This window comes from Ambystoma mexicanum, chromosome 3q (genome assembly GCF_040938575.1).
Source record: "Ambystoma mexicanum isolate Mex_15411 chromosome 3q, UKY_AmexF1_1, whole genome shotgun sequence".
In the NCBI taxonomy this organism is placed as follows: domain Eukaryota; kingdom Metazoa; phylum Chordata; class Amphibia; order Caudata; family Ambystomatidae; genus Ambystoma; species Ambystoma mexicanum.
The window spans coordinates 563,533,525-563,556,768 of NC_090926.1; the positions used below are offsets into that span (position 1 = coordinate 563,533,525).

At 45.4% G+C, this 23,244-nt stretch overlaps 1 protein-coding gene across 1 annotated transcript in view; it reads left to right on the forward strand.

The window, feature by feature from the left end:
* The window catches only part of RANBP17 (RAN binding protein 17), a 2,111,817-nt gene that overhangs the window by 1,315,368 nt on the left and 773,205 nt on the right, over positions 1-23,244 (forward strand). Inside the window, exon 16 of the mRNA XM_069654335.1 lies at positions 8,068-8,148. Within this exon, the coding sequence (XP_069510436.1) occupies positions 8,068-8,148 (81 nt within the window). The remainder of the gene's footprint in view (positions 1-8,067; positions 8,149-23,244) is intronic.

Consider the following 23,244-nt stretch of genomic DNA (forward strand, 5'->3'; position numbering starts at 1 on the left):
CGGATATAGTTTGAACTCCAATCAGTATTATACTTGCACATTTAATCCTGTCCCTGTGGACTTATATCTTATCCCAGAGGGCTAATACATTACAGCAACCTACTTGTCTATTCACAGTAGCTGGGAATAAAAATCTTTTACCATTATTTTCAACACACTGTAACAGGAATTGAGCATTGACATTTAAGGATTCAGAATGCACACAAAATGAACAATATTTCCTACCCTGTGCAATTTTCTACATATAGCTGTTCACTTGTCCTTAAGTTTTACTCATTGTACAAATAAATAGCCAATTCCTCATCGGAATTATGACCACACGGCTGCAATGTATTGAATGCTATGATAAGCTTTGACTCATGAACTCTTCGACGTCTTTCTCTATTTCCTTTGCTTCTATGTTCTGGTACGCGTGCCAAAGCAAAACATTGAAAAGGGTAGCATCACTGTTATGTTTTTCTGCGAAATGCACAGCTAATCGACCATTTTCATCCTTATTTTTAATTGCCCTGTAGTGCTGCAGGGTTCGAACTTGCTGCATATATGTATAGTTGGACCTATATCATTTTTTACACTGACAACTTACTGCATAAACTACAACTTTAGTCATGGAGTCTATTCTGCTGTTAATGTGCCATTTTATTTAATTAAACGACAACCGTAATTAACGACAGTTCTCACTTCAGAATATTGACACATTTTACAACCTTTGCATTTCCAGATACCCTTTTTAATCAGCTAGATTATGTCTTCTAAAGCTCTTTCTCTAGAGAATGTTATATTCGGACCACAACCCAAGATTCCACCAAGATCTCAATCAGCTTTCAATAGTGGTCATGTTGCTTTGTTTGGCCCGACTGTTTATTGTATTGGGTGATTAATATAATACTTGATTACTCTTTCTTTTGTTTATCTTAACAACCATAAAAAGTTCACTTCCCTCTCTTCTGCTGGTCTTCTTAAATGCTCCAATGATGTTCCTGGAGTTGTAACCTGTAGAGATAAAGCGTGCTCCCATATTACTTGTCTCTTGTTCATAGTCTTGTTCAAGTGCGCAATTTCGGTTAACTCTAATGAGCTCCCCATATGAAATAATGTCTATAAGAGATTGTGGGTGAGGACTGGAAGCTCCTCTGGTGCATGTTGCAGTGAGTGTGTTTGCCTGGGTTCAACTCTCATCTTCGTCAACACCTATTTGGATTGGCCTTTTTTCAAATGTAGTTTGCAGTGTTCGTTAAAACAACAACAAATAAACAGAATACTAATAATTAGGGTACAGCTGGGCAATGCAGCATGGGTTTTCAGATTCCAGTATGTACACTTCAGCAGCAATCGCCTATGCAGCTTTATTTAGTTAAATACAAATATAAAAAGGGTTCATAGAAAACGAAGGCATGTTTGAGCTGCTCCTGAATCAAATTTGAACTGCATCTGTAGCCCCTGTGTCATTTTGCGGGCTCAGAGTGTGGTTTTTCTGTTTTATGTATGGTGTGATGTTATGCTGACTGCTTTTTTTGTTAGTAGATAATTAGCTGTGTTGAGAGGGACTTGTCCGTTGATACCCCTCGGTAGACTGCCTCTAGATAACTGATACTTAGTGACTTGGTGACTGGGGGATGTCTACACCAATATTTGTGAGGACTTCTGACTGGATAGGGAGGTTGGGGCTTTCTGTGATGAGAAGGTGAGACGACTGACAAACAGGTAGACCTATTTACAGGTGAGTGGTAATATAAACAGCCCCCCACACCCCCAGAGGCTTTCCTCAGATTCTCCGTGAGGATGGGAGAATCCAATCACATAATGGCAGGTAAACTGACATTATGTTGGTCAAGACAAACATAACGAAACAGGTCCTTAGAGAGGGGCAACTGTTGTCTAGACAGATAAAGCGCTACCTGTACACAGAATGGCTTTGCCAGGTGTACTCAGATCCGTCCTTAAGAGAGTTGCCTCAAATGCATCACCTATTGAGTGTTATCTCCAGCTCGCCCATACCCTTGTTAAGACAGAGAAGGAAACCCTTGTGACAGAGTTTGAGTGTATAACGCCACCGATTGGGTTTCCTAACAGGTGGCCAGATTAGGGCATTCATGAGAAATATAATTAAATCACAAATACCTGAAAAACGTAACAAGTGCCAGGTTCAATTCAGTTGTCTTGCACCCCTAGCCCTATGCGATAGGCAGGGCTCTGTCTTTATAACCAACTTCTCTGAGTGTCATTCATGTTCTGCTTAGGTTGTCAGTGAGTGGAGATGTCGTACCAAGGTCCGATCATTTTTCACTCTTCACAAGTCTTGCACATAAACAAAATGAGCCCATGATCAAAATGTATACATTTATTTATTTGATTTTGATTTTGATTTTATTTATATACAGAGAGGAACACAATGCTCTTTTGAGCACAAATGAATGTACAATAAATAGGAAATCAGATTTGAAGGCAATCAATGAACTTCTTACAATGAAGTGAGTTTGAGGGACATTCTGACCAGAGGGGTGTAAATGGAACAGTCACCGAGGACCATACATAAGTGGACATACATAGAATAAGGACAACCAACATTGGCATTTATAAGTGCAGGTAGGCGGTATGGCTGGCTGTGCTCGGGATGTGACCATGATGGGTGAAGTGCTAGAGTGGAGGCAGAGAAAGTGAGACAGAGGCAGGTAAGAGGCGAGGGAAAAATGTTAGCTAGAAGGCAGATGAGAGGTACATTAAGAGGGTAACTCGGAGGTGAGGAGGTAGGCTTTTAGTTTGGTTTTAAGCAAATCTGTGTGGACTGATTCTTGGGATGTACGGGTGAATAGAATTCCATGCAAGTGAAGCAAGAATAGAGGAGGAGCGGAAGCGAGACGAGGAAGAACAGGGAGGGTCGAGGAGCCACAAGGGTAGTCAAGGAGGCAGAGCAGAGATTACGGGAAGGCTTGTAGTGTTGGATAGAGGAGAATACATACATTGTTGCCTTAGTGTTGATAGATTTGTGAACAAGGAGAAGAAATTTAAATCTGGCTCTGTTTTGCATCGTCGGTCATCCAGCCTGGGAATGGTACGATGAAGTAGGTGTGAGGTGAGGGAGTTCAAAGAGAGCCCTGCTAGCAAAGCTAATGAGGATAAAAAGCATTGTTGGGGAAACCAAAGAGGGTGCTGACACATCAGCCCAGTTTAGAGATGACAAGAGTGGTTCAGAGATGTTTGGCTGTGCTGAAGGGATGGAGGTGCTTGATTTTCCTAAATATTTACGAGGGTGAGGTGAGTTGCTGTTCCAGTTTTGGAGATGAAAGTAGAGAAGGTGTGAGGAGGGTCATAGATGACGCCAAGGTTTCTAACTGAAGAAGATTAGTAGAGAGTGCCAGTTGGGAACTGGATAGGCAGAGGGAGAGCATTTGCCAGGGAAGAAGAGCACCTCTGTTTAGGTAAAGTTTAACATCAGAGAATGCAAAGCCATCCAATATTTAATGGCAGAGAAACAGTAGAAAAATGTGATGGATCAGAAGAGAGTTCAGGAAACGAGATGATGCGGGTGTCCTCTGCGTAGAGTTGGTACGAGAACCCAAAGGAGGAGATTAGTGCCCCAAGAGCAGAGATGTACAGTGTGAATAGGAACAGACCCAAGACAGAGCATTCTGGAACACCAACAGTTAGAGGAGTGAGTTGAGAGGTACTGGTGTTCCAGGAGCAGCGAACTGGCGAGGTGCCAGGTAAGATTCAATCCAGTCAAGGGCTTGATCGGGAATGCCAGGAAGAATGAGTATTAAGGCTATCCCTGTGATGAAAAGTGTCAAAGGCAGCAGACCGGTCAAGGAGAATTAGGATGGAGAATAGGTGGATTGCTTATCAGAGGTGATGAAGTTACACATTCATGAGAGCAGTTTCCATGGAGTGGCAGAAGTGAAAACCTGCTTGTTAGGGGGTCTCGGAGGTTGTGGATATCTAAGAAATTGGTAAAACGCTTAAACACAACCTGTTTGAGCACCTTAGAGTAGTGCGGAAGAGGAGACACAGGAAGAAAGTTAGCCAGTAGGTTCGGGTCAGTCCCTTGCTCTTTTAGGAGAGGGATGGCCATGACGGTTTTGAAAATAGAGGGAAAGCCAGTGGAGTCGAAGGACAGATTGAAGAGTTCAGTTAGGTGAGAGGCCACTAAAGGGGAAATAGGCTTGACTAGCTGATGAGCAAACGTCTGATGGGGCACAAGAAGGGTTAGCCCTCATCAGTAGAAAGCAGACTTCTTCAGTATTAGTGTGACTAAAGTGGGAGATAGAGGCAGAATATTATGGTAGAGTTGGCACAGTATAAAATGTGTGAGAAGGGAGTGTGAGGAAGGTCCGAGAGTCTCTAATTCTGGAACCTTTTTACAGCAAAGTATTCAGCTAGATGCGTGAGGGTGGAGTCGATAGTTCTGGACTAGGGAGGAGTGAGGAGGGTGTTTTGGGCTGCCCCTTTGCCGGTGAGAATGGTTGAAGTGAGCGACACTGAGGGTTAGGTAGAATTCCCTTTTCCCTCTATCAAGAGAGGACTTGGGAGAATTCAAGGCAGAGAGGTGGAGTTACAAGTCCTCATGCAAGTGGGTACGCCTCAATTTGCACAGCAGCCGACGCATGTCTGTGTGGAGAGAGTGTATCAATGTGGTGACCCATGGTTGAGGATTTTGAGACTTCTGGGTGAAAGTAAGCAGTGGGAAGTGAGAGGAGAATGAGTAGTATAATAAATAATAATAAATCATTTTTATTTATATCGCTACAAACCCACGGGTATCTGAGCGCTCCTAAAACAGTTGTTATCCAACTGCTTGGTACTCAATTTATCGACCTGGAAAGAATGATAGGCTGAGTTGGGCCTCCCGGGATTCAAATCTGCGTTAGCAGGCTACGCAAGGATGTCAGAACCAGCGCTCAACTCGCTGTTCTATCTGACTGGCTTATAGTAGGGATTGTAAGCTGGAGAAGGCATAGTTGATGCAAGAGGCATCAGATGTGAAGGAGGAGAGTGAGAACTGTAGGTCAGAGAGAAACTGAGGAATGGCAGAAGGTTTCCATTTTCTTTTAGTAATAGGCGAGGCAATTGGTGAGGCAAGACCAGAGGTTGGAAAGGAGATTGTAGTGGAAACAATGGAGTGATCAGATAGGGATGGTGTGACAGTAGTATTAGTGGCTGAGAGAGAGGTGGAGATGAATAAGAGATCCACAGAGTTACCCTCTGTGTAGGTTGATAGGTTACGGATGGAGTGGAAAATGTGGTCACTAAGAAAATACTGCAGTTCATATTTCTGGAATGTGTTTGAAGAGGGAAGTTTAAAGACATCCAAGAGAATGAAGCGATGTTTAGTGGAAAGAGAATTAAGGAGTTGCCGAAGCTCACCAAAGATGTTGCTGGCTTTAGTGATTATGAAGTACCCAACCTATTCTTCATGAACTATCACTAAATTAAAAAAAAGAACCCCAACCACACCTTGGACTTGCCCTCTTCTCTTGGGGTGGTTAGCCTATGGCAGTTGATTTAAAATGGTGTGCTTGGGTCATATTGCCTGTCAAATCAATAGGTGTAGGCACTGTTTATAATATAAAGGCACCCAACACAAGAATTTGCCTCTAGTCCTCTGGGTAGCGAAGGAAAACAACCCAACTGCACCCTTGTCTTCTGTTATGTAGCTTACACCTCAGAGTGGGTTTGATTATCTTGAGCCTCCCTCCCCCTGTCTGGTAGGGGAATGTGCACTTAGGCTGCACATAGTGAGAGGGGTTGCACATCAACCTGAAGGCTGCTTTAATGTTCCCTATTGTGAGGTTCCTCTGCTTGACACCAAAAATAAGTGATGATTGCTTCATTCGAGTGGTGGCTATAATCTAGGCCATTCAATCAGCTCAACACATCAGTAAATAAAGTTGGATGTTCGAAAATGTTTGACTTAATTTATAAGTTAATATGAGTTAATGTAACTCACTTATGTTTCAAGCTGATTCGATTCACATCAGTCATAATTTACATGTGCACATTTATTTAGTTTCTGTTCTTAATATAACCAGCCAGCGAACTCGTGTTTCATGCACTTGATGCTTCCTTAGGGAAACCTTTAAGTAGAAAATGTCCCTAATGCTAAACATTGCTCTAACAACAATGAACAGTGTGCATCTTAAAGAGTATTGCATGTGTATTGTCACATAGTACCAACGTTTAACAGTGCTAAAACTCTGTGACATTTCGTAATTCTGCTTAACCCCAATATGGCGTGCGTCAGTCTCCCGCCACAGCTTGGTTGCCAGATGGGTTGTATGCACTGACCAGCTAGATGGAGATGTTCTTTCCATATATAGAAACGGCCAGGACGATGTTAACTAGTCCCTCGAGGTAGCAAATACCACTGATTCTGAACTGCTTGACAATCAATTTAAATTGTGTTATCTTTGTGCAATAATAATAATAATAATAATCACTAGGGTCTCGTTTGATGTGACCTGGCTATTGAAATGTTCACTATGCTCAAGGGTGAGGATGCACGACTCGTATGGAGATGTTAACCTCATGCGGAGTGCTTGATACCGCCTCTAGGATCTTGCAAGGGGTATCCAACTTGCACCTTTTCACATGTTGCTGTCAGGTGTGAGCAGCTGGGGGCGGGGAGTTGCCCAAGTGGAAGGAAGCTTGAGTGGAACACCACTTTTGAACAAAGTGCTTGCTTGATTGGGGGTTGATGGAGACGTATACTGTACAGTTAATTGTTTCTGTTTGTGTTGTGTCGTATGCATTACATACAAATATGCTGCAACATGCACTTTATATGTGATGGAGTCGATGCATTTAAAATAATAAATAATAAAGCACACATCAACCAGTGCTTCTTTACAGGGCTCGTTCCCTTCACCCCATAATCCTAATATTTAAAACATGCAGTGGATAAATCACGATCAAGACAATAAACACTGAAATGGCCGCGTTAGCAGCGTTCATGCTGGTGCAGTTCGAGTCCTGGGAGTCCGTTCATTGAGGGGTCCCCCGTTTCACGAGAAATGTGTCTATTTCATAAGACTCACACCAGGTTTGAATCCTGTGCCCCTGTCTGTCATTGACGAGCAGGGTAGGGGTTAAATCCCACAGCCTCTCCTGACACGGGAAGCAATGTGCATCCGAACACCTGTGTGCTTGAAAGGATGCCTATGTTACAAGCCTGTGGCCAGGCCAGTACATGAAGTTGCAAGTGCCCCCCTACCCCCTCCCTCCCTTTTGTTGCAAGTAGCCACCTAGTGGTCAAATGGTAAGTAGTGTTTCAAAAAGAGGTGTACGTCTAGTATCTTTGGGACCACAACAGTGTTGAAATGTGTAGACGATGGGGCTAATTCGCTCTGTTCGTTTTTTTTTATTTTTTTATATCGATTTATACAAACGTCGACGAGATGTACTGTATACAGTTAGTATAGAACACGCAGTCGTAACTGCTTAGAAATAACATTTTATCACTTGAGGTTCAAACACAAGCCTGGGTCCCCTACTTTGAACGCTGCAACAGCACACTAATAGGCGACTCGCAAATTTACACCGTACTGTAAGACAGCACCTCAGAACCCCAAAACCCTTCAAAATAATAAACCTCAAGGGACAGTCTAAAGGTAGCATGTTCCCAGGTAGTCTTGTGTCCTATCTAGCTGGGTTTCCTCACAGCCGACTCTGCCAGTGTGATCGTAATGGCGTTTTCTCAACCGATGTATACATGTAGTTTTATTCACTGAATCTGATTCGTATAATGTACAGTAGTGCTTCCTTTGCATTGCACTGCTATGAACACTTGGGCATATGGGAAAAAGATTCCACCTTGAGTAATTAAAATACTAAATATGTTAGGGATACTTGGAGTCAAAGTTTTTAATAAGAATAAATCCACATGGGCCTGCTTATTTAGGGGAGGTGCCATGTTCTTCTATTACTTTTCATATGAATGTACTGTTAAATGTAACCCTGTAGCATGGAACAGTGTTGAAAGAATGATGGCTTGTAATCTATTTGTCTTCGGAATAAAGTTGTGGAGAAGATGGATTAATTTGTTAATTTGTCTTTATTTTCTCTTTTTTTTAGTGTTACAAACCTTAAGTACTGGGGACGATGTGAGCCTGTGATTTCAAGGACTCTGCAGTTCCTCAATGATCTTTCGGTTGGATATCCTTTTCAGATGTTGCATGCACAAAAAACTCATTCTCTGTCTCACTTCATTATTGCAAAGGCGGCATCAGTCCTAATCTCAACGATATTGGTGTTTGCTTCAGATATTTGGCGATCATAGAAACCATTTATGATACAGCAATGTTATTACATTAGTCATTGAGAACTGTCTTGACTCACATGGTTCATCAGTGGAGATTTCAATGTAATTCTGCTATTATTCCTTCATATATCACCTTGGCTGCCATTGACCCCAACTATGTATCCTGACTTACGTGACGACTACATTGTTGCCCCTGCTCACCTGCCTCCCGCCCTTCCTCACATATGAGCGTTACCCTCCCATCGACAAAGCCATAATTTAGTTTTTTTTAAACTCTCCCCCTATTTTCATCATTGGTTCTTCCATTTCCTGCAACAGAAGCATCACCATGAGTAAAACGCTCAGTAGGGTCTGCCACTGTAATGTAGATAAATCCGTGGATCCACAGAGTACGGAAAATGTAAGTTTTGCTGTGGTGGAACTACTGCTGACTGGCCTGTGAGGCACTTGCGGGTAGAGGGTTCGGAGCGGAGGTCTCCTTCTGGCGAAGTGCAGTAAACACGGGGCATTTAATATGTTGTCCCTCGTGCAGGATTGAAATGTGCAAACACAGATGCGGAAGTGTAGGCATTATGAGGAGATTCAGGCTTATTGGGAAACTTGCCAGGTAAGTATGTATAAGTGCACAACGATCTTGACGTGTATTATGATTGTAATTTATAACAAAATACTTACTGAAGTTGCTGAAAGTGTGACACAGATCTGAGGCATAGTAGAGTACCGTTCTAGGTAATCCAAACAACCTCAGCTGGATTACTATAGTAATTACTAGTATGTGCAGATGCAAGACTAGACAAAGTGCTGTGGACTAGTATAGACATAGGATGGGGCACCCTAGTAAAAGAGGAAGCATGAAGGTTCAAGATCCTCTCACAGGCATGGGCGGACAGTAGATTTCACTCCATGCTACCCATGAGAGATCTCAAGCTAGAGCTATAGCACGATGAAGAAAGCCTTCCCTTCCTCTTGGGTTACCTACACCAATGGTTGCACTGGGGAAACAGATTGAAGCCGTTCCCTCAGCATTTACCCAAGAAATCCAAAAAGACTATCGCTAGTGACCAGGAATTACTCGAGCACTTATGAACAATTCCCAACTTTCCAGAACAAGAGCTGGGCCCTCTGCATAGAAATGATTGTTAAAGGCCAGCATGATGCCAGCTCAGTCGCAACCAACTGTGTGTCGGTCAGTCTGTGACCTACTGAAAAGCGAATCGTGCAACTCTGACAAAGGTATTGTTGCTCTTTTCATGTTATGATATGATAGGTTATTTATAACGCGCTTAATGCCCAGAGGTTTCTAAGTGCGGGCCCGAGGATCGAACCTGTGGTGCTCTGTGTCGTCTTGCTTCCAAGGCGAGCACGTTGCCTTTGAGCTATCCTGCTGATAGCGCAAGGGCTCAAGTTCCCCCACAAATGGTGTGGGATGCCAACCTCGCTGGCACAGTGACCATGGACTCCATTGTCCTGAACCTACTGGGAAACTCTTCTATGTTTACCAAAACGCACTGATTTACCATCTTCACTAGATCATCTTTGGTTCGCTGTGTTAGGAGGACAGTATCAGTCCCAGGTGCTCCCATTCACACTCAGTATGGTACCTGGAATCATCACGAAAGTGGTCGCTCCTCTGGTGGCTCTTTTACATCTGGAAGGAATATGCATTTACCACTACTTAGATTTGACAGGCTTATTCTTGCAACGTCTTGTAAACGAAAGACAGTGAAGACAAAGAGCATATGCATAATAGCCGCAAATATGGGGTCCTTAATCCGGCTGCACAAATCCCATTTTACACCTATTCAATCCTTGGACTTCATAGGTATGAGTTTTGCCACAATGTTGGTACAGTCTCTTTAGCAACTGGCGATTTCTGTGAATCTGAAAAAAAACCTCAAACAATTACTGGTTGGTTGAAGATTGATCCACCTCAGCAGACATGGCTGAGAGTGCAGGAGGATGGATATTGTGACCAAAGTCTTCCTGGGCCCATGGGTAAGACTGCACATGAAACCGCTGATCTCATAAATCCTGGACCATTTAAACCCATACTTGCCGCAATAGGAAGACATGATTCCAAAGGAAATAAGATCCAAACTGTAGTGAAGGCTAATGGAGAAAACCCTGGAAAGGGATTTCTCTCGAGCCCAGAGGTAGACATGTCAAATGCAAGCCAGTTGAGAAGCGGAGTTAAGTGGAAAGGCATAAGCGCGCAAAGAAAATGGGCAAAGGGAGAAAGTGGGAAGTCTTCCAATTGGAGTGCACTCCAGGCCATCCTGCAGGCTCTCGGAACATTTGCCCCCTCAGATTCTGGCTAAGATTGTGGTAGTTAGTACAGACAACCCCACTGCAAAAGCATGTGAAAATCTTTAGGGAGGAACAAAATCCCAAAACCTGGCAGCAGTGCTGGGTCATTTTTGCGCCTGGGACAATCACATGTCTCAGATAGGAATGTGATCTCTATTCAGGGCACACTGAATGTGGAGGTGGGTCGCTTGTGCAGCGTATTCCCACCGTCTGTAGACATGTTGCTGTCCGGTTGTCTTCAACCTTATATGCAACTCACTGGAACTACTGGTGATGGACTAGTTTGCCAATCAATACAACTCTTTGCTACCACTTTACTGCTCTAGTAACTCAGATCTGAAAGCACATAGGGAGTGTTGATGAGCAGACACAGATATGGTTGGTGAGATTTCTTTCCTCCTTTCCCTCTGATCTCAAGGGTGTTGGTGCTACTAATCTCACCCAGGGCAGAGGTTATTTCTAGTTGTTCCGTGATAGTCAAGGAAGTGTTGGTTTGCAGTGTTACAGCAATTGGCCTGAAGCCTTGATTTTCCTTTCTCCTAGCTTTCTTTGGGCATCCCTCTATCGGGTTCACACATGCCTTATTCCACAGTTCACAATCTCATTGGAAAGCTAGGTTCTCTTCCCCTAGTTTTCCTTTGGCAACGGGTCAGAGACTTTCAATTGTACAAGGGATTTGATGTGCCCCTTGTAGGACCACTCTGACGCCTTACGCCACCCTTTCCTAGGGCCTTCTTGCTCTTGCAGTTTCAAAAGCACTTCCCGGTCAGAGACTTTCGAATGAGCACCCTTGTGGCGCCGGACCCCTCTGCACCTGGACCTCAACTGGGCTTTCTTTAAAGTTCAAACACACACACACAAGTTCTTTCTCTTAAGAATTCCTTGCTTTCACAATGTTGTCACATGCAACCTTGGGCTCAACACAGTTCGATTTGCTATCAGCTTCCTCCGACTCAGCTGCTGTGCTGAACCCATTGTCGTCTTTGATCTCTGGAGTCAAGGATAGTACCACGGTAGCCAGCTTGCCTCCCCGCCTGCATTATCAATGCTGGAGGCCCCCGTGTACCGTCGACATCTGCTCCTACGCACGCCAGCTGAAACTCCCAGTCTTATACTTTCCAGTTTAGAGGCTTTGCGGGTCTGAGTTGAGAAGGGCAAGGGTAATTCCCCCTTCGTCGTCCTTCCAGGTAGCGCCACCTTTCTCCTCTGTTTGAACTGCCAGGTTTGTGTAACTGTCTCCTTGTGCGATCGGCCTTGCTCAAAGTGTGCTTTTATGCTCTGCCTTTTATCCCTGTGGTGAAGGTAAAGGGCCGTCAGGTGTGCGTGATTACTTTCAGTTGCCTGACTCTGCCTGACCTGTGTGTTGGGACATGTCAGGTAAACGGCTCTGGTGTCAGTCCGTTGTCTGTAACCATGTAAGAAAGTGTTTGTGTGGGAAAAGGGGTGGGAGGTAGAGCTTCTAAATATCCTACAGGATAAGATGCGGAAAAGGTGTTGGATGGAAGGGGATACCGCAGCTCAAACCTCAGTGTCCCACTTCCACTCCCGAAGACCCCTCGCCCAGGTGATCCTCCCCCACTGGCCCACCCCCAGGAACTGGATCCAATAGTGACCATGTCCTGGCCACCTGGACAACCAATCTCCGGGGACTAGCGGTTGAGACACCTTCAGGTTTCTCACAGTTCTCCCCTACTTGGGGAGGCCAGAGAATTTCTTGGAGTGGGATTGTCAGTTTATGGTTTTTGGTAAAGGCAGACTGAGGAGGTCTTGCTGCTTCTTGGAGCCTATCCTATTGATCATTTTCCGACTCGTGCATGGCTTTGTTTCACACTCAGGACTCTATATATTTTATGTGGGCATGTTGCTGGATGTGTACATAGGTTCAATCATCCTTTCGGCACACCATTCAGCATCCCGATTAATTTGGTTATGGTTAGTAAATATATGGGTGTTGCATTCAATCTGAGTTTGTCATATTCAGGCCAGTCCCTTATGTATGGTATGTCCCCGTATGTGAAATGGGGTATTAATGAGGAGATGGGGGTAATGCCTTTAAAATGTATTGCAATCCCCATTACCCTCGTCTCCCTCCTCCCCTTACCCACTCCCTCCCTACCCAACCCTGATTGTCTGCCAACTGGGTATGTCTCGTCTATTAACAGGAAGTGTTGCCTCTGGTGATGTCCCTTAAACTGCATGTAAAACATCTACATTATGGCTGTGTCAATGGGAGGGTAAACCTCATATGTGAGTATGGGGCCGAGGGAGAAGACGATTACGGATTACCATGCGTAATCTAGACATTCACCCTATTACTCTTGTGTGCCCTTTTTCTTTACCGCTACAGTGTGCTTTCATTAATGTTAACTTGTACTAGTACCCTTGGGCACCATTCAGTGGCATAGTAAGGTTTCAAAAGTGGTCTGATGAAATTGTCCTAAATGGGTATCCCAAAAAATATATGCTTTGCTTTGCTTGTGTCTTGCCCATGCTGAGCACTAAGGCACATAGCGCTTTAGTCTATTAGCCATTGGCTGCTTCACTAAAAGCAATGCTTGATGTTTGACAAAAAATTATCTCTTCCTCCAAGCCACTCTTGCTCATTGCAGGAAGGGGAACAACAGATTCTGAAATTAACTTTTGCCGGATAGGATACCCGAGTGTAAACATAATACAAAAGTCCCGCCCTGCCCTGCCACACACTCACCTGGCATACATATGCAGAGTTAGGCATTGCTGGATGCATTTAACTCCTGCTTGCTGTCAAATGAACTTTCACTGCTTGACACCAACAGCTGCCAAGAGCTACTTTTGCCTCGCAGGCCAACCTGTGTGATACACGTATGCCAATCCGAAATTCTATTCATGTATTGGGGTTTGGTATGGCGCTGTCTGTGGACACAATCACGTCCTAGTGCTTCCAATGGGACAGGGTTCAGACAGCTGATCATTCACATGCCTTGGAACTATACAGATCTGTGAAGGGCAAGGCTAGGAAGGGTGAAGTGCCATAATAGGACCATACCAATAGACCATAACAATTGACGGGTGTTAAGTGCGTAGGGAAGTGCAGAAGTGCAGAAAAGAGTAGAAGCAGAAATCCAGAAGAAACGGAGATGAAGAAAAGGGAGAGAAAAAGCAGGGCATGTGGGGGAGGGGGGTAGGAAGAGGGCAGAGAAAGGTTGGCAGAGTGGGGTAAAGAAGGGCGAGTGACTCAACTGCACTGCACATAACTTTAAAAAAAAAAAAAAGTTTCTAGTTTCTTCCGGAGGGCGGCTCCAGTGGCATCAAGTGTTCTTCCACCAAGATTCTTTTTCCTGAAGGTCACCAACGCAATGGTCCTGCATGTTGAGGACCTGAGAAGTCTTTTGGGGGATAGGGAAGGGGGGTGGCAAACCATCCTAAACTTCTGCTTTGGGTAAGCCAGGTCAGAGTGACAAAAGGCTTTGTGTGTGATGCAAAGTACCTTGAAGCAGATGCGGGCTGACAGGGGACAGGATGTTGCAGTAGTAAATCCTTGATATGTTCAAGAAGGAAACACATTTAAGCATATGCAGAAGACAATGAGGTTACTTGTGATATCTTAGGCCTGTGAAGAGGACGGCAAGGACATCAAATGCTTCTCACAGGCCTTTTGCAGTCGGGAAAGGGCAAGCGACCGTTCATGGGGAGCAAGCTAGAAAAAGGGGGCAAAGATTGATGGATAGAGGTGCCAAAGTAACCAGTCACCATTTAGAAGTTTTAAGCCAGCAGCAGTTATCTAACATCCAATTTTAGAACTACAAATGTGTTATGTGAGAAGAGGAAGAGTGCAGGTCAGAGGAATAGCTCCCGATGCGGAAGGCAATCTGCACGTAATTTGCGCGGGTTTGAAAGGTGGCACAGAACTGTGCAAGGAAGTCTGCAAGAGGGTTGGATATATATTGTTTGCATCGCTTGCAATTGCTTTCTCAGAGAGGAGAGATTGCTTGTGAGAATCCTGGTGGTGGGCACATGTCCAGGGTAGATCAACCCAGGACCGGTTTTGCATGTTGCTGGTGAGAATCAAAAGGTCTGTAGGGAATGGCATGTCTTGCAGCATTGTATAGTTATCAGAATATTATTTCTGTCATGTACAGGACATGAGTCTTAATATCTTCCACTAGATCATGATCTTCCAAGAGATCATGTCCCTTGTCTGTGGGTCTGTTGCTTATGAGGTCAGGCTGTGAGAGCAGGGAGTCCTAACCCGAGTAGCAGCACATGAGTCTGGACCTATAGGTTGAGGCTGTTCATTCGGGCTGCGTAGACAGGGTAATGGCAGAGCTAGTGGAGGCGTTGTCGGGCGAGAAAGAGAAGGTGTGCAGAGGAAAAGAGCAAAGGAAAATGCAGGAGGCGACAAATGGGAGGAATTATCGTAGGGTTGGATGTAGAGCTCAGGAGAGCTGGCAGAGTGGGGTTAAAGATGCAGGGATTATTATGACTGCATAATTGTGCCATCCTATTAATGTATGACAAGATTGCTGGTGAGCCCTACAGAATATGCCACCTTGTACCTCCATGTGTTTCTACAAACCCATTCAGAGTGAGTTTGTTGAGCATAATGGATTCATAGACCTTTGGCTCATTGAAACCAAATATGCCATCACCAACGTTCTCCATAGGGGTGTTATGGATCTAAGAGTCAGCTCTAGGTAGGTTATGCTTGCATGTAAGAAGTAGCTTTTTAATTTCTTTTTGGCAGATTTAGAGCAACAGCTGGCCAGTACAATGATTATGAAATAGTTCCCAAAAATGGAAGAGGCTACTGTAGCCATGGGGATGTGTGTTAACTGAAGGGGCAGCCTGAAGGGCGGAACCTAAGGCAGAGGTTTACATTATATAACAAAAAGGGGGTAACCGCTGAACAATAGTTGAGGCATACTCTTGATTTTGTATGACATTATTTGGAAAGGCATAATTGTGGTGTGTCAGGAATCACCAATGGTCCAAGCTCGTGACAAAGTCTGCAGGACGTCATGAAGTAGAGGCTACAAACACATTAATTCATGCACGTAAGCACAGTACTGACAAGAAAAACTTATTCGGTGATGTAAATTTATTACATGCAATTTATGGTATCGGGCCAACAACAATCAAGGTAGGGCATCTTAATACCTATAAGAATTAATAGGTAACATTTAAAGCATGTATCTTAAATGTGTTTTATAACAGTGAATTTTCATAGGTATAAAAATCAAGAGTATGCCTCAACTATTGTTCGGCGGTTATGCCATGGGGATGTGGACATGAGCCAACGAGGGGTATAGGAAAAGCACAGAAAGCAGCAAGATCAAGTAATCGGATGGATTGGGAAGGGTGAGGGAAGAGAAGAACAGACTTTACTGTAGAGACATCTACAGCAATGGCAATCAAGGGGAAGCAGCAAAGCAAGGTGGAGACAAGACTTAGAGTCTCAAGCCAGTGCCTACCTAGTGGAGGCTGGAGAATAGAAGTTAGCTTCCAGTGTACAGAGTGATGGAAAACAAAAGGGAGCAGTGAGGCAAGAGGGGCAGAAATGGGCATAGTCTCTGGTCAAGGCAGTTGCTGGCGAGAGAGCACGAGTTCGCTGCAGGGAACGAGGAGAGCAACACCAAGTAGCTCCAGGGACAGCTTGCCACCCTGGGAGTTCGAGATCATGATGGCAAGACCAGGCCGCTGGTGAAGCGAAGCACCCCCAGGTACGCTCCTAGACAGCTTGTTCGCCTGGGGAAAATGTTGCCAAAGTAGTGGTGCTGCAAAGAGGCCAGCGGAATGCTAACTTTCCCTCTGTGTGTTCGGGAACGTGTTTAAGCAGCATTAGGGCACAAGCTGTTGAAAGCATAATGTCGGTTTATAGTCATCCCATCGAATTCTTACCATCGACAGACCATTCCATTGAAAAAAGTACATCGACATTTTTTTTTAATGGGGTGTCCCCCCAAAACCCCTATTTTAACCTTTAAAACCCATTAACATTAAACTAAGCTCTTTATGTTAAAAAACATGCATTCAATGCTTTTTTTAATGCAATTTTTTAGATAGAAAAAGGCATTCGATGGTATTGCATTTGAAGCAATGACCAGATACCCATAATGTCTCATGCATAATTACAGTATGTTTTATTTTGCAATCTATGGGGGAGTTAGATTCACAACTCGCTATGTACTAGCCCAGCGGTATTCAAACTGCGGGGTGCGCCCCCGCAGGGGGCCGCAGCTGCTTCCCTGGGGGGCAGTGAGAGCCCAGCATGAAATGTAAAAAAAAAAAAAAACTTTTCTTTTTTAGATTGGAAGAAATGGTCTGGGCCAGCTCACATGGTCGGGCTGAAGCATGAAACTGTCTCAGGCACCAATGAAAGTGGCCTGCAGTTGTAAATGGATATTCATTCCTTTGGTCACAGACTGTTTGAATAGTACCAAGTAGGTGCTTTGTGTTCAAATGTAAGTAAATTGTGATATTTAAAGAATATTTATTCAGCAACAATGCTCAAAATTACTTACTGCATAGTGAAGTAACTCATCAAACTGCCCACATTGGCCAAAAAGGTAGCCCATTTTGACTGGCCCACACTAGCATTTTGCATTTTTGGTACAGGCATTGCCCCATAGGTTAGTCCGAGCCTGGCGGCCCATTTATAATGGCGAAGGGGCACACACCCAGTGGCCCCCCTTACCCATTATGGAGGCGCTAACAAACCAGCCCAGTGAAACAATGAGCACTCCCTCAGCTGCTTTTTCCAGCTGAGGGAGTGCTCCTGGGCTGGCTGAACTGTCAAAGGGAAACACTATTTCCCTTTGACAGTTCAGTTTAGTTCCCCAGCTGCACATGCTCACTGAGCCATGCAAGTGCTGGGGCGTTTTGCTTCGCCAGCATTGCATAGCTCATTGGAAATGCTGGTTGGGGCTCTGCATGTCTGTATGTGCGAGGGGGAGCTCCTGCGCCTCCTCGCACATACGGACAGAACAGCCTGGAGTAGGGCATTTCAGCACCCACACGCAGGCCAATGCAGAAGGTACATTCATGTTAATTTATTTTTTATTTAAATATGTGTATGGGTGCGTGTATTATCTGTTGAGTGTATGGTGATGGATGCTTGTGTGTGTGTGTGTTCGTTTGTTTTGGCCCGTTGAGCTTATTTTGGCAAGTGGCAGATAGGGGGGGAAGAAGGGGTTTACAACAAAGTGCCTTTGTTGCACAATCCCCCTACCCACCTGCTAAAATCGGCTCTCCTTTTGAGGCACTGTGGAGCCCACGGGCAGGGATGGTATTTTTTTTTACTGGATTTCTATCATAGATGTCCAGTCAAAAATACCATGCTTTCCCCCGTGGCACCGCAGCATACACATATTGTCATGTTGATTGTGTTAGATCCAGTGGGGCCCAAGGGACAGGGATGGTATCTTTTTACTGGACATCTATCAATAGATGTCCAGTAAAACATGTCATGCTTGCTCACTGAGCCCCCCAACACCAATTGCAAACTGTTTGACTATTTACCCATTTTTTTTTAAGTATGCGCTATAATGCAACAGTTTAACCCATTCTTTTTTTAAAAATTCACTGGGGGGATACCCCCCTGAACCCCTCTTGATTGGATCGGGGGGTATCCCTGCGCTCACTGCGCTTGGTCACTATGGAATTTTTGGTGGCTAATAGAATAAATAATTCGCCAGCCGCCACTGGCCCTCGGACTGTGTTGGGAATGGGATTGGTGGAGCCCAGGGACTGTGGTGGGAGCAGGATGGGCGGGAACCATGGATAGTGGTGGGAGCAGGGTGGGGAGAGCACAGGGTGTGTGATGGGGTGGGCCAGAACCCAGGGACTGGGTAGGAGTGGGATGAGGGAACCCAGGGACTGTACTGGAAGTAGGATGCAGAGAAGGTGTGCAATCCATACTGTCCATTTGGCATTTTTTTTGGGGGGGGGGGGCCCGGCCTGCCCAAATTTTCATCAGGGGGGCCCAGGCCAAAAATGTTTGAAGACCACTGTACTAGCCCCTCGTTCTCTACACAAGCCTTACTTGCTGATGTCCGAAACCCCTGCTTATTGGATATTAATTTCGATCGCAGCATTTGTGGTTAAAGGTTATCCTTTTATTGGCGGTTTTTTTAAGAGGGCGTGTACTATACTGCACGTGAATTCTACACAAACAGCAATGTGGCTGGTGTGGCGCTACATAATTCATCCGTTTTTCTTACGTGCGACTGTGCCCCCAGATTAACAGCTTTACCATAAAAAAGGAGATTGCTGCAGGGATGTGATGTATACTAAACAACATCACAATAGATCTGTACTCGGTGCCTCTCTTGTTTCGCCCTTTAATCAAACAAAAGTAAATATGCCCGCCATTGGCTGTGCGCATCCTGCCTAGGTATTACTATGGGCCCGCCATTGGCTGTGCGCATTCTGCCTAGGTATTAATATGGGCCCGCCATTGGCTGTGCGCATCCTGCCTAGGTATTTCTGTGGGCCCGCCATTGGCTGTGCGCATCCTGCCTAGGTATTGCAATGGGCCTGCCTCCTTCTGTATTTGCAGCATTAAATCCGCAGAATTGCTCTGCCCACCATCGATGCCAGACATTCCTTGTACTGCCACTCCTTTTTAAAGGCTGCCACTCGTTTTTAAAGGCCGCACGTTTAATTTGCGTCGGTGATTGGCGACCGTTCGTCTACTCTTCTTTTCAGTCAATTTTCTGAAGTGTAGAGCAAACAAAGAAGTATGTTTGTGTGTGTGTGGTGCCTTGTTACGTTTGGTGCCACGGCACGCAGATTTGCTTTCTTTTGTCCTCAGGACAAAGGCCATTAATCTGTCCTTATGCTTGTTTTGCATTATATTCAATACGTTAGATACATTTTTCAAAATAAGGTATGCGTTTCCTACATCATTGGAAGGTCCGCTTCTTGGATCCATGTATATGCGGGTTATTATATGCCTTTCATCCGCCATCTGTTGAGCCCTAAAAGAAACGCAATATATCTGGCCGATTCGAAGGAGATAGATCCTAAGAAGCTGGCCATTGCAGCAGACTTATGGGTGTCACATCGAGTGTCCCATAAGGACAAAACTCATCCTGGTAAGCAGGAGGAAGGGAAAAAGTCCACAGATGATGAGGATGGAGAATCTGATAAATCTTCTTCTCAAAAGGGCCACAAAAAGAAAAATAAGGGTAAGACACAAGAGAACTCACAGGGTAGTGGAGGTCAGCCTCGGAAACAGAACTCTGGTTATAATAAGCCTCCCTATGTAAACAGACCCAATGGATCTTGTTTTGCTTGTGGAGCAACTGACCACATGAAGGAGGATCCCCGGTGTAAGGTTAAACCTCTCGGGGTCCACTCCGCTAATCTGGCCTTCTCCTCCTACGAGGAAGAAGAGATTACAGGAGCATCCTTCTCCTCAGACTCCTTCCCCAGTGGGATAGAAGCTGAGGTAGTTTTAGTTTCCCTGGGTTCCTGGGAGCTTAAAGTCGAAGAGGCTTATGCTAGGATTCCAGATAACACCAAGCACTACTTTAAAGACAGTGTGCTGATCAATGAAGTAGATACTCCAGCTCTTGGGGATAGTGGGTGCAGTAGAACTGTAGTGGATTCTACCTTGGTAGACTCAGAGGAAGTTGCCAGAGCTACTCTGATGCCCACTAAGTTGGCTGACGGCCCACCTCGCACGTTTCCAGTAATACCTGTAAATCTTACTCTAAATGGTACAGCAGTCAGGATTCCAGTGAGCATTCAGAGGAACCTCCCAGGAAAGGTCTTGTTGGGCAACAATCTCAAAGCTTTAGGGCTCGTAGGAGACACTGTTGACAGACCCTGCACACGGTCTCAAACACGGGCAGCATTGGCCAAGACCAATTCACTGCCCCAGCCAAAGGGGAAACCCAAGGCTAAAGGAGTAAGAAAATCAAAACGAGGGTAAGAAAATATTCCCTCGAACTCACTTACCACTGCGGTGGAGGAAGTTGGTCAATCACCCGGACCTGACGAGGAGGCGGCGATACCTGAAGTATTTGACCCCAATGACCATCCTGAACTAAAAGACTTGTTAGTAGAAGGTGGTCCTGACAGGGAAGAATTCAGTAAAGGCCAACGTGAGTGCCCATCTCTGGAAGGCCTAAGGAGACAGGCCTGCTCCCAGCTTGAGGGTGACCCTCCTGGGAAGCATCGGATTTATTGGGAAGGTGGACTCCTGTATAGTGAGCCCACAGAGTCTACAGAAGGAGACCATAGGAGGTTGGTGGTTCCCCTTGCTGTAAGACCCTTCCTCCTGCAGCTGGCGCATTAAGTGCCTCTTGTTGGTCACCTTGGTATTAAGAGGACCAAGCAAAGGTTATCCATGCACTTCTACTGGCCCAAGCTGGGGGTGCAAGTAGAAAGTCACTGCAGGAGTTGTGCCTCCTGCCAGTTATTTGGTAAGAGTGGCTCAACAATCCAAGCTCCATTGGTACCACTCCCAGTTGTGGGAATACCATTCGAAAGGGTAGGGATCGACATCGTTGGTCCCCTTGACCCACAAACATCCTCAGGCAATAGGTTTATCCTGGTGCTAGTCGACTATGCTACCAGATATCCTGAAGCCATCCCATTGAAAACCTTAACTGCCAAGTCAGTTGCAAATGCGTTACTTGGCATCTTTACTAGGGTTGGCTTCCCTAAAGAAGTTGTGTCTGACAGAGGCAGCAACTTTATGTCAAAGTATATGCAGGCTATGTGGAAGGAATGTGGGGTCACCTACAAGTTCTCTTCCGCATACCACCCCCAGCCCAATGGTCTGGTGGAACGTTCAACAGAACGTTAAAGAGTATGATTGGGGCTCTGGAAGAATCTCAAAGAAGAAAATGGGATCTTCTTTTACCATGCTTACTGTTTGCCTACCGAGAGGTACCACAGGAGGGTGTTGGCTTCAGCCCCTTCGAACTTCTGTTTGGTCACCCTGTGCGGGGACCCTTAGCCATAGTCAAGGAGGGATGGGAGATGCCCACTCCCCCTATTACTACCAACATAGTAGACTATGTGTTAGGGCTCAGAAAACAGATGGTACTTCTGATGGGTCTGGCTAGTGACAAGTTGAAGGCAGGACAAGCGCTGGTGAAACATTGGTACGACCAGAAAGCTTCCCTCATCAACTTTACACCTGGTCAGTAAGTCCTGATCATGAATCCCATAAGGCCTAGAGCTTTACAGGACAAATGGTCAGGCCCTTACACAGTGGTTGAGCCCCTGGATGAGGTCAACTATTTAGTGGACCTTGGAAGGCCTGGACAGGCTCCAAAAGTGTTGGCTGAAGGCTTATGTCCCAAGAGTCGAAATCGCAGCACTGCTACTGGCTTCAGATGTTGAGGAAGAGGAGTCTGAACCTCTCCCCGACCTGTTCCAAAGCGGTCCTTCAGATAGCTCCTTTGAGGGTGTCCCAGTGGCCCCTCACCTGACTTCTGATCAGCAGGCTGAGGTGAAAAGTTTGCTTAAGCAATTTTCCCCCCTGTTTTCGCAGTCCCCTGGTTTGACACCTTGGTGCAAACATAACATAGACACAGGAGACAGCGTTCCTACCAAAAGTAGAGGATACAGGATGTCACACAAAGTACGGTCTTACATTAAGACAGAGGTCAACAAAATGTTAGATCTTGGGGTGATTGAACCCTCTAGTAGTCCTTGGTCCAGCCCTGTGGTTTTGGTTCCAAAAGCAGGCACTTCTGAATTGAGGTTCTGCGTGGATTACAGGGCTCTGAATGCTGTCACCAAGACAGATGCACACTCCTTGCCTCGAACAGACGAGCTGGTGGATACCTTGGGTGCCTCCAAGTACCTCGGCACGTTTGACCTCACTCCGGGCTATTGGCAATAGCCTTAGCAGAACATGCCAAGGATAAGACAGTGTTTTCCACTCCAGACGGCATTTACCAATTCAGGGTAATGCCGTTCGGGTTGAAGAATGCACCTGCCACTTTCCAGAGGCTTGTGAATCATGTGTTGAATGGGTTGGATGAATTCTGTTTTGCATATCTGGATGATATAGCAGTTTTCAGCGCCACCTGGGAAGACCATGTGGAACACCTCGGGATTGTGCTACAGGCTCTTCAGAAAGCACACTTGACCATAAAGGCTAGTAAATGCCAGATTGGACAAGGCTCAGTGGTTTACCTTGGACATGAAGTAGGTGGAGGGAGGATACAGCCTCTACCCAGTAAAGTCCAAGCAGTACAAGACTGGCCTACCCCCACTACACAGACGCAAGTGAGAGCCTTCTTAGGACTTGCGAGGTATTACCGCAACTTCATGGCAAACTATGGCACCATAGCTGCCCCTCTGACTGCCCTCACCACTCCGAAGAAACCGAAGAAGGTAACTTGGACTGACGAGTGTGAGAAGGCCTTCAAAGGCTTAAAAGACTCCTGGTGCCAGGCCCCTGTCCTCAGGGCCCCTGATTATCAAAGACCTTTTATTGTGCAGACGCCTCTGACACTGGGATAGGATCTGTACTATCGCAAGTAGAAGGGTAAGGAACACCCTATTGGTTTCATTAGTCGCCAGCTTAAGGACAGAGAGCTCAGATGGTCCACAGTGGAGAAAGAATGTTTCTCTGTTGTGTGGGCCCTACAGAAGCTGAGGCCCTACCTCTATGGGACCCACTTCACTGTGCAAACTGACCATAAGCCCTTAAAGTGGCTAATGAACATGAAGGGAGA